Here is a 16,555-nt window from a genome sequence, read left to right as displayed (position 1 = left end):
GGATTTACCCAAACAACTTTTTGAAATATTGTATTGATATTGAAATATTGTATGTGCCCCTATTAAGCTTTTTCAGATATTACCTTTGTACTTCGGTACAATTCGGAAAGAATTGTACCGAATTGCACAAATGATTCTGAACTGCCTGAAACGAGCCGTCAGTTATTCCAGCCTTATAAACCTATGTAGATTTGTGCAGGAAGTAACAAATATGCTATGGTCTTCATTTTCTGCCCAAGAAAACATCTACTTTGACCGGCCCTCAAACACTGTAGTTGTAGCTGAGGCCTGGATGACTTTGGTTCATGTTGTCAACAGTTCGAGAAGACGCTGTTTTCTGCACTGCGAAAGCAAGGATTAGGACTCAGGCTCAAATTGGTACTGTAAAACCTACGGGATTTTTACTGTTTATATCATTGTGTATACAATTGCTGAGTAAGCCTCCAGAACCAAAATTCAAATATAGTGATGGCCATTTCGTTTTCAAAACATGTTGTAAGCGGTAGACCAATCAAAACAGGGCAACAGATCTGACCAATCAGAGCAGAGTAGGCTCTCAGAATGGTGGAGTTTAGAGAGACCGAATCCATTAATGAACCATTTTAGACACCTTTTTTCTCTTTTTTTTTTTACCTCGGATGCATGTTAACCTATTGTTGTAAGTTTTTAATGACTGGAATTGATTCAGTGCTTTAATTCTTTGACAATTTCTAAATCCACATCAGCAACTTTTTAACTTCCTCCACTCTTCAGTCAGATTTGTTGCAAGGTGCCATCTACTAGGACCCCAATTGATTTTTAGTGCATCTTCAATTGATTTTCTCTTTTGAAGGTCTCCGCTGGTCTCATCCTAGTCATGCTTTGGTCATAAAATGGTCCTGGTATTTTGGGAACATCACAGAGTTTATTACGTGCACCAGCAGATTATGATATGTAATGTGCTTTACACATGTATTGCTTAAAATGCACCATAATGTACTGCACATTTGCTAATGTACATGTAATGTAATGAAATCATAAAATGAGGATTACATTATTTAATAACCGTTATTATTTTTAATAACCCTCATATACTGATTGAGGTGTGAGAGCCTTGTGATAACTCTTCATAACAGACTTTTATACCTGGCTCATTCCTCCTTCCTGTTTACCATCTACTGTCATCTTCCAAACAAGACAGGATGCTTAAGTCATGAAACGCCGGATATGCATGAGGTGAAAACCTGTGTCAGGGGAATCGGAACACTGTTTCTATTGATCAGAGCGAGCAGCTGAAATATTATCTCAGTTACCTTGAAGTGCAGCACTTTGCCTGGACAGGTGATGTGAGCGAAGAGGTGATGTTGAAATGTGGGCTCTCTTCACCAGAAGCCATTTTTTTATTTAATAGGCATTAAACTTACATTAACAAACACATCACATATTGTACTATCTAACCGTAACGGTGAGATATACTTGCTGTTGCTGCTGTTGATGTTGTTTTTTGAGTGCTGAAATTTCAGTCAAATCTGAGCAAGATCAAGTCCGGCATATTGTAATGACACATTATTGTGTTTTTTTGAGAGTCACTTAATTGTTCTTGACAATTCCTAATGGCACATATCCATCAATGTGATTAATTGATTGCTCATTTGTCATAAATCGATATGTTCTTATGCACTGTTAAAATATGCAAAGACTCAATATACCTGAACTTCTTGTTGAGAGTTCCCAAGTATGTTTTTCTGAAACAGATTCAGAATGGAATAACAGTATAAAGCTAACTGCATACTGTGTACTATTTTAAAAATGCAGCATATAGAAATATGTTTTTAAAAAAAATTTGCTACAATGTTTACACAAATTCATTATGTGAGTCTATAACTTCGAAAATTAATCTGAATAATTTAATGATACTTTTTCTGGGTCTTTTGCAATAATGATATTGAATGGTTAAGTTGAGGGTTGAGTTGAGAACATTGCATATGGCTCTGATTGTATTGTACACTTTCTGGCATCATTACCCCAGTCGTCAGTGTCACATGATCCTTCAGAAATCATTGTAACATCATTTATCAATGTTGAAAACAGTTGCTGCCTAAAATTTTTGTGGATACGTTTTTTCAGGATTCTTTAATGAATATAAAGTTCAAAAGAACAGCATTTATTTTAAATAGAAATCTTTTGTAGCATTGATATGTTTTTACTGTTACTTTTGATCAATAATGCATCCTTTCCTGGTAGTATGCTGTTGTGAACATACCCATAATTTCTGTAGAAATTTCTTTAAATTGAACTCTGATGTGCCATTTTCTTCCTCCCTATTCCTCAGTCTCTGTCGTTGATTTTCCTCTAGGCGTTCGGTCAGGCATACACCACCCAGCGTAAAGTAGCAGAGGATGGTGAAACAAACGAAGAGACATTACTGCAGGAGTCTGCCTCTAAAGAGGCCTATTACATGGGACGTCTGGTGGACCTTCAAACCCAGCTCAAACTGAGCAGCTCCGTGACCTCCAACGCCCAAGCGGAGACCGAACGTCTCAGCGCTCTGGTGCAAGAACTCAGAGAGGTGAGTTGTGTATTTTCTTGTGGAACTGCCATCAGCACACATTACACGGTACATAAGTTAGTACAGCCTTTCTGAAAGTAATTAATTTTATGAAGTTTATCTTGGACCAAAGGGTTATTTTGAGGGCAGTGAGTCAGTGTGCGTGTTGTGTGTCAGCAGTCATTGGTGTCAGGGTCAGAGACTGTCGCCATAGTGCATTGTAGGGGGCAAATCCATGGCTAAGCTGGGGCATAAGAGAAATACCCTGAGGTCGGCACAAAGACACCCTATACACTGTTTTTCCCTGTGGTCACATAACTTAAATTTAGAATAGCTTAATTATCACAGTACAAACAGGTACTCTGACAGACTAGATTAAATCAAAATTAGCATTGTTATTCATTTATAGCTCAAATAATCAATGGAACGACATCTCTTCTCTTCTCTGAAAGATGACATGTTCTCTGGTGTGAGGATGGGACAACCTGTCACTCACATGACATCACACCATTAATAAACCACAACCATCCAATCAATTCCCGATGGACAAAATCAGTCCCACCACACTACAATTTTTCTTGTTCGAGAAGCCATTTCGCTTTGTATATGCACGTCATAATAGGGCAGAACAGACTATTGGAACTTCCATTTCATGCAGACTTTAAATTTTAAAACATTAAATAGACATTACAAAATTGGCTTTAGAAATCAATTTATTGTTTGTTTATTCTTGCTCTTGGTAAGTGTAGTTTAGCAAAGCAGTTGAACATAAACTAGACATTAAAATTGCATTACCTGCTAAAGTTTTCCTGCATTGTTTTTTCATTTCAGTTCTGTCAAGACAAATCTTTTCAATATATGTTGATGTAATGTTAGAGACGTATGGTGTGTGCCATACATTTTAGACCAGCACAATGTGTTCATAACTGCTATTTCACAAGTTGTTTGAGAGTTGCTCATCATTCCCTGAAGTCTTCTAACATTTTTTCAATGTTAAAATACTTTTTCATATTCTAGTTTACTGTACAGGAACAATATAAGAAAGCAATTCGTAGACTGACTTCCCAAAAATCTGTGCGGGTTTGGGACGGGTCTTTCTATTTGTTGACCAATGGAAGAGTGGGTAGGGCGGAAGGGATTTTCGGAAGTCATTATCTTTGCAATACCATTTGATACCACTAGGTTAATTTTAGCCTTTGTGTACTTCATAATGTGTGTGGAGTATTTCAGCCTTAAAACCAGCATTACTGTAGCAGTTTCTGGCACGGCACATACTAGGTTTGCTGTTTAAGTGCTGCACTGCTCCTGACCCCTGAGTGTGTGAAGCCCATGATTACCACTGCTACAATAGAGCTGTAGTGGGAGATAATTGGTCAGTAATCCCCTGGAGTTCATGCCCAGCTCATTTGAACTGGCCTGGCATTGCTTAAAATATGCAATGAGACATCACATCCTCTGGGTGAGTTGTGATATTGTGTGCAGTAATTAATATACCAACTCATGGGAAGGTCATCTTCCAGGGTGTGCAAAATATCTTACACTATACCAATGTTTGATCTTTTTATTCCAGTAATGAGTGGCAAATTTATTGGAGACAGCTTCAGTTAAATTTGGATAGAATTTTTTGCAGCTTCAGTGAATGTCTATACGTATTTTTTTCCATAGACACTACAGTATAGGATGTCAAATCATATATATATTATTACAATTTAAAATGCTATTTTATTGGAATATGTTTTCACTTTTAATATATTTTAAATTTAAAATTTTCACCATGATTACTCCAGTCTTCAGTGTCACATGATCTTTCAGAAATCATTCTGTTGATATGGTGCTCAAGAAACATTTATTATTATCATCAATGTTGAAAACAATTATGATGGGTTTTTTTTTGTTTTTTTGTTTTTTTAAATAGACAATAAATATAAACACTGCTACTTTTGGCAAATTTAATTCATCCTTGCTGAATACCAGGTTAAATTTCTTTCTTAATCTCAGAAAAAAGGTCTTACTGTCCTCAGACTTTTGAATGGTAGCATAAAGATTATTCAGATTATTAAAATATGTATGCAATGCACCTCACGCCTGTCCTACTGCCCAATCGGCATCTAGGTTTCTCCCAAGGCTGACTCTGTTCCCATGTCTGTTCCACACCTTTAACTCTTCATCAGCAGTTTTGCCCAGTTTGTGCAACGGTGGGGGGTGGGGGTTTCTCTCTAAGCAATTGTGATTTTCCAGCAATGTGCTCTTGAAGAATGTTTTAAAGTATTACAAAGATTACTACACTGTGAATGCTGGCGCAAAAAAAAAGGCCGTTACCTTGGTAGAAAGTCATAAAGAGGTACCTTTTGGCCACTCATTGTGGCTCACTTTTGTATAGATTAATGCTGCATTCTCAGACACATTGAGATTTATACAATGTTTTTTCTTCTTGCTTGTCACATTTGGTTTCAGCTGTTAAAGATGCCTTTGTTTCGGCTTTCCCATATAGATTGAACTTTGAGGAAATGCTGACTTGAGGGTTTCCTCTGACGGAAAGCAATTTTTTACCCAGCATTCTTGTCTGCACAAGTATGGTCATGATCAGTATCATCATAGACTCTGACTCACAGACACAATGCTATTATATGTAAGCCTAAAGGATTTTTATATAGAAAGATTTATCATGGCATACTCCCACATACCACCACTATAATAAAAAATAAGGAGACTCTAAATGGATATATATGATCTATTGCTACTAATTATTTATTTTATTTTATTAATAGCCACCCTCATTTCAGAAATTTAGTCATAAAATCATCGATAAACATTGCAATTGTCACAAATACAGTGGACATACTGTATAGGTGGATTGGACTTTTTGGCACTGCATTGAACTTGTTTACATCTTAACATTCAGAACGTTCCCTATGTGTCTATCTGGGTACTAGTACTAATAGACCTCAGACTGTGCCATTATGACTAGGTATCCCTCTGGGGTCAGTGTTGGGTCCTATTCTGTATAGTATTTATATGCTGCCTCTTGGGCAGATTATCCAGAAGTATGGCCTGGGCTGTCATTGCTATGCTCCTGAAACCCAGATTTATATTCGCACTCAGCCTTATTTCACTTCCGCCTCTTGAACTATCTCTCTGCTTATAAATAAAGGCATGGATAAAACATAACTTTCTTAAATTAAATTATTGTAAAACTGATATTCTGTTAATCGACACTCCAACCTGATGCAGAAAGGATTTATTACATCTAGGCTTGATTACTGTAATGTGCTTTTTTAGGTCTATCTTAATTCCATTAAGAGGTTGCAATTTATACAAAATTCAGCTGCTCGTATCTTGACATGTCTACATCTTTACGCCAACACATTACCCTTGTGCTTCTTCAACTGCACTGGCTCCCAGTTCAATCAAGCATTGGCAAGTTTATTTTGTCGGTCATCTTTTCTTCTGAAATGGGGTCATTCTTAAAAAGCCAAATGACTCACTTTTTTCTCTGTTGTCCTTCCCATTTCTCTCTCTCAGAATAATGAGATTTTAGAACTACAGAGGAGCAGGATGAGAGAGGAAATAAGAGAGTATAAGTTCAGAGAGACCAGACTGCTGCAGGACTACACTGAACTGGAGGAGGAGAACATCACTCTACAGAAACTAGTGTCCACATTAAAGCAGAATCAGGTATACTTTACTTATACACACTAATTGTGAAACACAAATTCAATCTATGTGAGAAAAAGCCATTATTAAGTATACTTACATGTAGTCACTTAAATTAATTGGCTCTATGCTACTTACAGAGGACATAGGACTTTTGTAAATATTTGTAAATAGTTTTTCTTCACACTAGTTTGTCAGGTTTCTTGCACCAAAAATGTTCAGAATTTAGTTTTAGCCCCATATTTTCCTCCCATAAAATTAAGCAGCCTGTTTTTCCTACTGTACCTTCAAGCGTAACATGATTTGTCCAAGTAGGTCATGTTTCTGGCTCACCATCCTTGTTGATCCTGAAACAACATTCCTATAACCAATCAAATTTGAGGGCTAGGTTTAAGGTTGGGGTTCGGGGGTTACAACAACATTTTCATAATGATTTCCTCTGATTTTGGAGGATAAGAGTTAGGACTATGACTTTATAGGAGGATTTGATGGGAAAGCATGTTCACCTATAAATATGTTCTACTTAGGGGAAATCACATTGTGTGTACTGCCAAATTACCTCAGATGTTATTGGATAACGTATTTTTAAGTAAAATGAATATGAATACACCCACCAATTTGCAGAAAAATTGTAATAATAATAAATAAATAAAAATTATAGTACAAAAAAATAAAACATACTTTAGTAGCATTTCAGCTAAATGTTTTCCATAGTTATATTTACTTAACAGATTTTATGTATAAGTAATATATAATAATATACCATATATTTTACATTATAATATTATAATTTTACTATAAATTGAAATGCTAAAAAGCATTTATGTCTTATTTGATTCTATTCTCATATATTTAATTATGTGCTATATTAGGTACTGAGGTCAGTGATTTAGTAAATTAAAAATAAAACGAAATTAAATGTATAATTATAATAATTGTCAACCCTTTTCAAATTTACAGGTGGAATACGAAGGTCTAAAGCATGAAATCAAAGTACTTGAGGAAGAGACGGTGCTCCTCAACAGCCAGCTGGAAGATGCTTTGCGCCTGAAAGATATCTCTGAAGGCCAGTTGGAGGAGGCATTGGATGCTCTGAAGAATGAGAGAGAGCAAAAGAACAATATCAGAAAGGAGCTGGCCCATCAGCTCAGCCTGACGGAGAGCGTGTATGGAGCCAGCACCCACCTGGCCATCTCTGCCGTGGAGGGTTTGAAGTTCGCAGAGGAGGCGGCGACCAACAGCACGTCTCTATCTGGGTCTAGCCCCAACAATGAGGACAGTAACCGGTGTAATGACTGCAATGGGCATGGACCAAAGGTGAATGGAGAATATCACCGACCGGGAGGCAGGAAGGGAGAGGTGTTGCACCCCGTCTCTGATCTCTTCAGCGAACTAAACCTGTCTGAGATACAGAAACTCAAGCAACAGCTCCTACAGGTTAGTCACATGACACTTAAGGCATAAAATATATAGGGATCGTGACAAAACCAGATTAGGAAATTAAGCTGGAGAGCAACATTTGTTTAATTGGATTTATTTTAATTAAACTATTTAATTAAACTTAAAAATTATTTGAAAAGAGCTTATTGCAATGCTTTACATTTTGACACTAGATTTTATTTAAATATCATGTTGATATGCCCTCTAAATTTTTTCTAAATTCTTTTTATCTGTCAGAATGACTATTTAGTTGTTCTTTAATTCACCCAGGCCTTTTTAGATAATTTTTTGTCTGTTTTTGCTCAGATATTCATAGTCAGATAAATCAATGAGTGGTGCTTTAGGGGAAAACAGCTGTTATTGTCATGTGGTTGAAGGAGAGAACCCAAACGCAGACAATATGCGGACACACAGGATTTATTGAGGCACAAAACAGTGAACAAAAACCCACGAGGGGGCAAAACAGAACTGAAGGGCAGTACACCAAGACTAAGACAAGAAAATAAACTAGGACTAGACACTGACTTGAAGACAAGAACAAAAAAAACAAACAGCTACACAAACTCACAATACTTAATCACAAGATTCAGACAAAGTACTCACAAAGAGTTACACGCATTAGTTGACAATGTACCGACACTGGACAGCAAACACAAGGGTGATTAAATAGGGAGAAACTAATGAGGGGAAGAGGTGACACAGACTAGGTAATGCCAAGACGAGGATAACATGGGGGCGGGGTATCTCACGAGACAACACAAAAACACATGGCCCAAACAACAGGCCATGCGCTTGTACACAAAACATGGTTCTGCCATGATCCTGCCATAAGACTAGGAAAATCAAGAACATGGCAGAATCATGACAGAACCCCCACCTTAAGGAGCGGCTTCCAGACGATCCCCAAAGGGACACGAAGCACAGGACAAGACATTGACAAAAACCAACAAAACATAGCGTACATCAGCAACGGCATACATGAATAAACTATAACAGGGTTCGGGTGAAAGATCAAAAACAACATACAAGGCAGAGGGGTTGGAGGAAACACAGTCCATAGGGGGTCTGCCAGTGCTCGTGAGGGGAGGTTCTGGGAGGGTCGACAGGCAAGGGATCCTGGGTCCATGGGAGGAGGACTGGGGACGAGGACTCTGGGCTGGCTTGGACGGAGACACACGAGGAGAAGACTTAGAAGTCCGGGGTCTTGCGGAGACAGGGACGAACGGGGAAACAGTCCGGGGCTTAGTAATGACAGGGGTGGCGGAGGAAACACACTGGGATGCTGCATTAGTAGTAGCAGCAACAGTCACAGACACAGAGGAAGACAAAACGGGACTACTGACGGGGAACAAGGCAGGCGAAGGCGTAGGACACAAGACAGGAGGTGAAACAGACGGTTGAGGAGCAGGAACAGGCGCCAGGCTCATAGCATCGGACCCGGAAACTGAGCTCCCCGAAGGAGAATCGGACTCGACACTCTTCATTTCGAACTCATTAGTGGCGTCGACTGTATCAGACTCGGGAACAGCACCAACTGCGACAGGCGTGGGTGCTGCGCTCACAGGGACAGGCGTGGGTGCTGCGCTCACAGGGACAGGCGTGGGTGCTGCGCTCACAGGGACAGGCGTGGGTGCTGCGCTCACAGGGACAGGCGTGGGTGCTGCGCTCACAGGGACAGGCGTGGGTGCTGCGCTCACAGGGACAGGCATGGGTGCTGCGCTCACAGGGACAGGCGTGGGTGCTGCGCTCACAGGGACAGGCGTGGGTGCTGAGGACAAGACAGGACAGACAGGGGGTTCAAGGATTGCGACAAGACGAGACAGATAGTCCGAAAGGGTCTTGGCCGCAATGATGACGGGCATCTCCTGATGAGCCGAAACTGCTTGCAGAACCTCCTTAGCGGCTAGATCGGCCACAACTCTCTCAGCAGCCTCTGGGACAGCGCTTGCAGTAGAGGCCTCTGGGACAGCGCTTGCAGTAGAGGCCTCTGGGACAGCGCTTGCAGTAGAGGCCTCTGGGACAGCGCTTGCAGTAGAGGCCTCTGGGACAGCGCTTGCAGTAGAGGCCTCTGGGACAGCGCTTGCAGTAGAGGCCTCTGGGACAGCGCTTGCAGTAGAGGCCTCTGGGACAGGCAGAGACAAAGAACGAGAAGATCCCCTCCTTCTCTTTCTCCTAGGTCGTGGGGCAGGAGTCATAGCTAGATTAGCTTCCGGTTGGAGAAGCTCCGCGGGAACTGTAACTAGTGCTGGAAGGGCGGTCTCAGGCAGCGTTGACTCCGTAGAGGATGATTCAGATGGATAATCCCATGAAATCCGTCTCCCTCGTTTGCCACGGAGATCTGCGGGTGAGGAAGAAACCTCAGGAGAAGAAACGGAGGAAGCCTGATCCCCTTGAGTGACGACGGCCAAAGCACGACCCTCCGGGATCACTGGTAGACAGGCAGAGGGTGGAGACCCCGAGGAAGAAGTCTGCGGATCCTCCCGGGAAAAATGATCCCAGAGTCGGGCATAATTCTTCAGGATCCACTCACCCTGGGGCGGGACTGGAAGTCTTCCAGCTTTACTATCGGCGATGGCCGACTGCCACCATAGTTCTTGGTCAGTCGGTTGTGGTCTAGCGGGGGAAGACATACAGTCTGCTGGGTTCTTCTTTGGTCGGTACATTCTGTCATGTGGTTGAAGGAGAGAACCCAAACACAGACGATATGCGGACACACAGGATTTATTGAGGCACAAAACAGTAAACAAAAACCCACGAGGGAGCAAAACAGAACTGAAGGGCAGTACACCAAGACTAAGACAAGAAAATAAACTAGGACTAGACACTGACTTGAAGACTAGAACAAAAGAAACAAACAGCTACAAAAACTCACAACACTTATCACAAGATTCAGACAAAGTACTCAGAAAGAGTTACACGCATTAGTTGACAATGTACCGACACTGGACAGCAAACACAAGGGTGATTAAATAGGGAGAAACTAATGAGGGGAACAGGTGACGCAGACTAGGTAATACCAAGACGAGGATATCAAGGGGGCGGGGTATCTAACAAGACAACACAAGCACATGGCCCAAACAACAGGCCATGCGCTTGTACACAAAACATGGTTCTGCCATGATCCTGCCACAAGACTAGGAAAATCGAGAACATGATGGCAGAATCATGACAGTTATCCAGTGCATTAATGGGCAACTATTGAATTGTTGTGTGATGAGCTTTTCATTACATTTTGGTGGCATCAAGTGATGCCACATATAACTGATGCCTTCCTTATTGGAAAAAAATAACTTACCTGGTATTAAAGAGTTAAAGTGTAAATTTGAGTGAAGGAAAGTTGAATGCATTAAATGCAATGGTCTATTTTGTGCTTTGGGATGCTACTGTCAGGTTGATTAAAATTATGAGTGAATGCTTTGTGACTGTCCATGTAAAAGCGGGACACAGTAATGTATTTGTGTGTGTGTGTGTGTGTGTGTGTGTGTGTGTGTGTGTGTGTGTGTGTGTGTGTGTGTGTGTGTGTGTGTGTGTGTGTGTGTGTGTGTGTGTGTGTGTGTGTGTGTGTGTGTGTGTGTGTGTGTGTGTGTGTGTGTGTGTGTGTGCCACGGGCATATTCTGCAAGAAAGACAGCATGGGACAAGAATAGAAAATCTGCCAGTGCGGACACAGAAACATAGAGAGCATCAGCTGCTTGAAGGACTCAATGTAATGGTGTACTGTATGTAAAAAAAGTTTAATGTAATAAAAACAAAATAAACAATATATAATTTTCATTCAAATGTATCATTTGAATTTTAAGATAAAATGAATTGCATCTACCTGTATCTGTAATTATCTATTGAAAACATTATGGCCATTTGGGCATGTATGATAAAAAAAACAATGTTACGACACATAAATTTATCCACATAGTCTAAACAGATCAATTTCATGATAAGTATTATATAACATGTTTGTATTTAATGGTCTCCTCTGGGGAATGTGGCTGCAGTCGTTTTTTCTCTAGCTATGTGGGATTGCCATCAAATACATAGCCAGAAGCCTGTTATTGCAGCCTCCTATTGCACAAATTAGCTGCTACAGTATTAGTTCCCATTTAAATGAGAATTTTACACATTTATATCACTGCTTGGCTATAATGAATTGTTTTCTCACCCTTCAAGCAACTGTAATTGCATGGCATTTATCCAAACAAAAAGTGTTTCCTCATCCTCCCCTATATTGTTCTTCTTGGATCCTCTCCAGTAAGGAATCGATTGTGTTTCGCTACCTCAGCCTCAAGCATTAGATGGCTGACGCTTCTGATACATTGAGTGATCAAAAAGCAATTAAGCAACACTTGAGCTCAATGACAGGAATCACATGTCTGCGTTTATGCTAAATTTGTGACAAGCAAGCGTACACACCTAACTATCACACCTGTCTGTTGAGTGGAATTTCAGATGAAGTGAAATATTATGTTTTGTTGTTTAAAAATTTTATATCAAGAATATTGTAGATAAGGTCTTTAGAAAGTGAATTAAATAAAATTAGGCTCCTATGAAAAGCTCTTTTTAAAGGTATCATGTAATTCAATGACGGTTGCCTTTTTGTTGACATTTCTGTGATTAGTGGGACTAACCATTCTTGAGAAAATATTGTTCATTGCTGACTTTTCAAAAAAAGCCTACACTTCATTGAAATCCAAGCCTTGTATTTATTTGCCAAGGAGTCGAGGTTTGGCTGGTAAGTATTACTTACTTACCTGCCGGTAGATGTTGTACATTATCTGAACCAAAAAATCATCTTAGTCCATTGGTAGCAATTGAAAAGTAGCTGTGTTCAGATGGAATAAAATAGGAAGCAGCATAATAAGATTTTTTCATTATATTATAGTATTATAGCCAGCCAAGCTACTTTAGTTTATACTTGAAACTTGGCATTGTGTACTGCAAATATTCTTGACTTATTATAAATTGCTTGTGATGTTTGTCATTTGTTAGTTGCTTTGGATAAATATGACTGCATACGTTTGGGGTCAGTAATATTTTTTTTATGCTTTTGAAAAAAGATTTATGCTCACCAAGGCTGCATTTATGCGATCGAAAACACAGTAAAACAGTATATTATGGAATATTTTTATAATTTAAAATCACTATTTTCAGTTTTAATATATTTTAAAATGCAATGTATTCCTGTGATGAGAAAGCTACATTTTCAGCATCATTACTCCAGTCTTCAGTGCCACATGATCCTTCAGAAGTCATTCTGATATGCTGATTTGATACTCAAGAAATATTTCTTATTATTATCAATGTTGAAATCAGTTTTGTTGCTTAACCTTTTTGTGGAAACTATGATAATTTTATATTCTTTGAGTAGAATGTTCAAAGGAACAGCATTTATTTATCTTTTGTAACATTATAAATGACTTTCAATTACTGTCACTTTTGACCGATTTACTGCATCCTTGCTGAACAAAAGTATTTAATTAATTTAAAAAAATTACTCTTACTGATCCCAAAATTTTGAACGTTAGTGTAATTAAATGGCTATGCTAACGATAGTATTTTAGACCTTCTTGGTATTTGCTAACTAGCTGTGTCTTCTTGTCTACTAGGTTGAGCGAGAAAAGGCGGTTCTGCTTGCCAACCTGCAGGAATCTCAAACTCAACTGCAGCACACACAGGGCGCCTTAACTGAACAAAACAGTCGCGTTCACCGTCTTACGGAGTGTGTCAATGCTATGAAGCGCCTCCACAGCGACAAGGAGTTTGACACTGAGGAGTTTGAGAAGGCTGACGGGCCCATAAACGGTTGCTGCGAGTATGAGACGGACATCAATGGAATAGAGCTTCTGGAGTGCAAATACAGAGTTGCCGTGACTGAGGTCATTGACTTGAAGGCGGAGCTTAAGGCTTTGAAGGAAAAATATAACCAGTCTGTGGAGAGCCAAGCAGAAGAAAGCAACCACAGCGAAGGGAAGGTCCAGGCTCTCGAAGAGCAGGTGAAATGTTTGGAGAAAGCCTGCCGTGAGAGCCGCGAGCGGGTTAGTAGTCTGGAAGCAGAGCTCCGGTGCGCTTCGGGTATGGCTAGCGAAAGTAACGGTATGCTGAACGCAGCTCAGGACGAGCTGGTTACATTTAGTGAGGAACTTGCTCAGCTCTACCACCATGTCTGCTTGTGCAACAACGAGACGCCGAACCGCGTCATGCTGGACTATTACCGCCAGAGCCGGGTCACGCGCAGCGGCAGTCTCAAAGGCCCCGAGGACCCAAGAGCCCTGCTTTCTCCACGTTTAGCTCGCCGTCTGGCGGCTGCTAACTCTTCAGACATGTCCAAGAGTCCTCAAGACTCTCCATCAAAGGAACCCCTTGGAGAAGGAACTAAAGGGGAAGCAGGAAGTCCCAACAGAACCCCGTTTGGTTCGCCAATCAATGGTTCATCTCATTCGCCCTCCCCAATACCAGAGACAGGTGATCTCCGCAGGGAGCCCATGAACATCTATAACCTAAACGCCATAATTCGTGACCAGATCAGGCACCTGCAGAAAGCTGTGGACCGCTCACTACAGTTGTCTAGGCAGAGGGCTGCGGCACGAGAGTTGGCGCCCATCCTCGATAAGGACAAGGAGGTTTGCATGGAGGAGATCCTGAAACTCAAATCCCTCTTGAGCACCAAAAGAGAGCAGATCGCCACCTTGCGTCTTGTCCTGAAAGCCAACAAACAGGTATTGTAGAAGGCCAAATTTATATGTCTTTGCTACTAATCCCATTATCTCCTGTTGTGTTTGGTCTCAAGTAAAAGTATATACACAACTTTTTTTAGACTGCCGAGGTGGCCCTGGCGAACCTGAAGAGCAAATATGAAAATGAAAAGTCCATGGTGACGGAGACAATGATGAAGCTTAGAAATGAACTGAAGGCCCTCAAAGAAGACGCAGCCACCTTTTCCTCACTGAGGGCAATGTTTGCCACAAGGTACATTTTCGGACATTAGACTAAATGTACTTAATATATTTGAGGACATCCAAATTGTAAATATTTCCTTTTTACATACACATTCCTGACCCTATAATTCCATGATTCTTCAAAAAAATGTGTTATCTGTTGTAATCTTTCTTCAAAATGTATTTGCACTATCTCTGAAACTACTTTTCTGTTCGTCTGAAATCACCTAGGTAGGAAATAACGATAGCCAATGGCTAAATAGCCATTTATTTATTGTCATACTGTCAGTAAGAATGGGAGTCTATTTAAGCTCTGAATCCTCTTAACGATTCCAGTTTTTGAATGGTTTTATAATTACTTTTACAGCATATATATTGGGGGGGGATTAAATGCATTCCATTGCCAAATGATGAGATTTTTAACAATACATATATTGAAAGATGTGTTTAAATAGACTTTTCATTTCTAATTTTGTTTAAGTCATTAAATGGCTGGCTGCTTTTTAAATAGACTGTTTAGTTTCTTTATTGACTTAAAATGTCTTTTAGTACCAAAAATATAATCCAATAATTAGGTTGAACGATGTATTAAACAACAATTCTACAAAATTAATGAAAAAAATTCACTCTGAAATACATTACAGTAGAAATATGCATTCCAAATGCATGTTTTTTTTAAGTTTCCTTAGAGTTATGATTCTAGATGCAGTGGCTCTCATCCATTTTGACTCCATGGGCCTCCATTGCCCACAACAATATTGAAATTCCCCATGATTTTTCCCATTGGTTGTTATTTACTGGATAAGAATTAAGGAGAATTAATTAGAAGAATTAAAGAATGATTTAAAAAAAAGTATAAATAAAAAAATTTTACTCAACATATTTTAAAGCTTATTATGTATATTCATTATAAAAATGTACTTGTTTTTTTTTTATTAACATGAATTTTCTAGGCGTTAAAATCACTTAAAATGAAGCTTCCTCAAACAAACATATCCCGGTTTTCCAAGACTATGTGAATCTTGTTCTTCATTAAAAAAAAGTTTTTGATCGGGTGAATTAAAATAAGAAATATCTAAAAGCTTGTTTTGTCCCCTTCTATCATTAAATCATTTTCTAAGGCCCCCAGATTAATAACCCCTGTTGTACAGCGTGTTCTGATGTTTTATGTTTAATCACTCCTAGTCATTTTAAGGTTATCTCTCCCTTTTTCTCTAGATGTGACGAGTATGTAATTCAACTGGATGAGATGCAGAGGCAGCTGGCTGCCGCTGAAGATGAAAAGAAGACTCTAAACTCCCTCCTGCGAATGGCCATTCAGCAGAAACTTGCCCTCACACAACGTCTGGAGGACCTGGAGTTTGACCACGAGCAGTCATACTGTGGCCGTGGAGGGAAAGTGCCAAGAATTAAGAGCAGCCCTCAAAAAGTAAGTCATCGAACTGCACTCACTGCTCCCCCTAGTCCCACTGCATCGGTTTCAAAGCCTCCTTCCTGTCTATTCCAAAACAATATGGTTGCATCAGCCTGTAGCTCTCCTCCATTGGATGTTCCTACTCCATCCTCCTCCTGGACCTCCTCAGCCCAGCCGTTTTTCCTCGGCCAGTCACAGTGGAACCTGGGCACTCAGACTTTGGTCGTAGACCCACAGACGTTGAGTATAGAGTTTTCTCATATTGTTCATAGTGGAGACTCTGGCCAATCTGATGCTCACGTTCCCAGGTCTGCTCCGACTTCCCCTTACCGTTCTCGTGTTCTGGGCGCTCGCCAACCGCCGCCACGTTCTGTGAGATCTCGCATGCGTTCCAGTGCGACTCAGTTTACGCCTTCGGCCGCTTCAAGAAACTGTCTAGACCAGCCTGGGATTCCCAGAATCCCTAGTACTGACTAGTACCTAGTAGGTGACACAGTTTAAGGACAGACTGGTTTCCATCTTGTATGAATGTTTGATTCAACTCAGGGATATAATTGACACTACTTGAAATTTCAACAATTATGTTTTGCTA

General features: G+C 40.1%; 1 protein-coding gene across 3 annotated transcripts in view; it reads left to right on the top strand.

Moving 5' to 3' along the window:
- The window catches only part of bicd1a (bicaudal D homolog 1a), a 39,279-nt gene that overhangs the window by 16,053 nt on the left and 6,671 nt on the right, over positions 1–16,555 (top strand). For all 3 annotated transcript variants that reach the window (XM_077193596.1, XM_077193595.1, XM_077193594.1), the window contains exons 2-7: positions 2,336–2,548; positions 6,050–6,202; positions 7,142–7,618; positions 13,221–14,330; positions 14,429–14,580; positions 15,768–15,978. In XM_077193596.1, coding sequence (XP_077049711.1) covers positions 2,336–2,548; positions 6,050–6,202; positions 7,142–7,618; positions 13,221–14,330; positions 14,429–14,580; positions 15,768–15,978 — 2,316 coding nt within the window. The remainder of the gene's footprint in view (positions 1–2,335; positions 2,549–6,049; positions 6,203–7,141; positions 7,619–13,220; positions 14,331–14,428; positions 14,581–15,767; positions 15,979–16,555) is intronic.

The sequence above is a fragment of the Siphateles boraxobius genome, unplaced genomic scaffold, assembly GCF_051911475.1.
Source record: "Siphateles boraxobius isolate OS27281-9 unplaced genomic scaffold, OSU_SipBor_1 31, whole genome shotgun sequence".
Taxonomy (NCBI): domain Eukaryota; kingdom Metazoa; phylum Chordata; class Actinopteri; order Cypriniformes; family Leuciscidae; genus Siphateles; species Siphateles boraxobius.
This window is presented reverse-complemented; position numbering and strand designations above follow the sequence as displayed.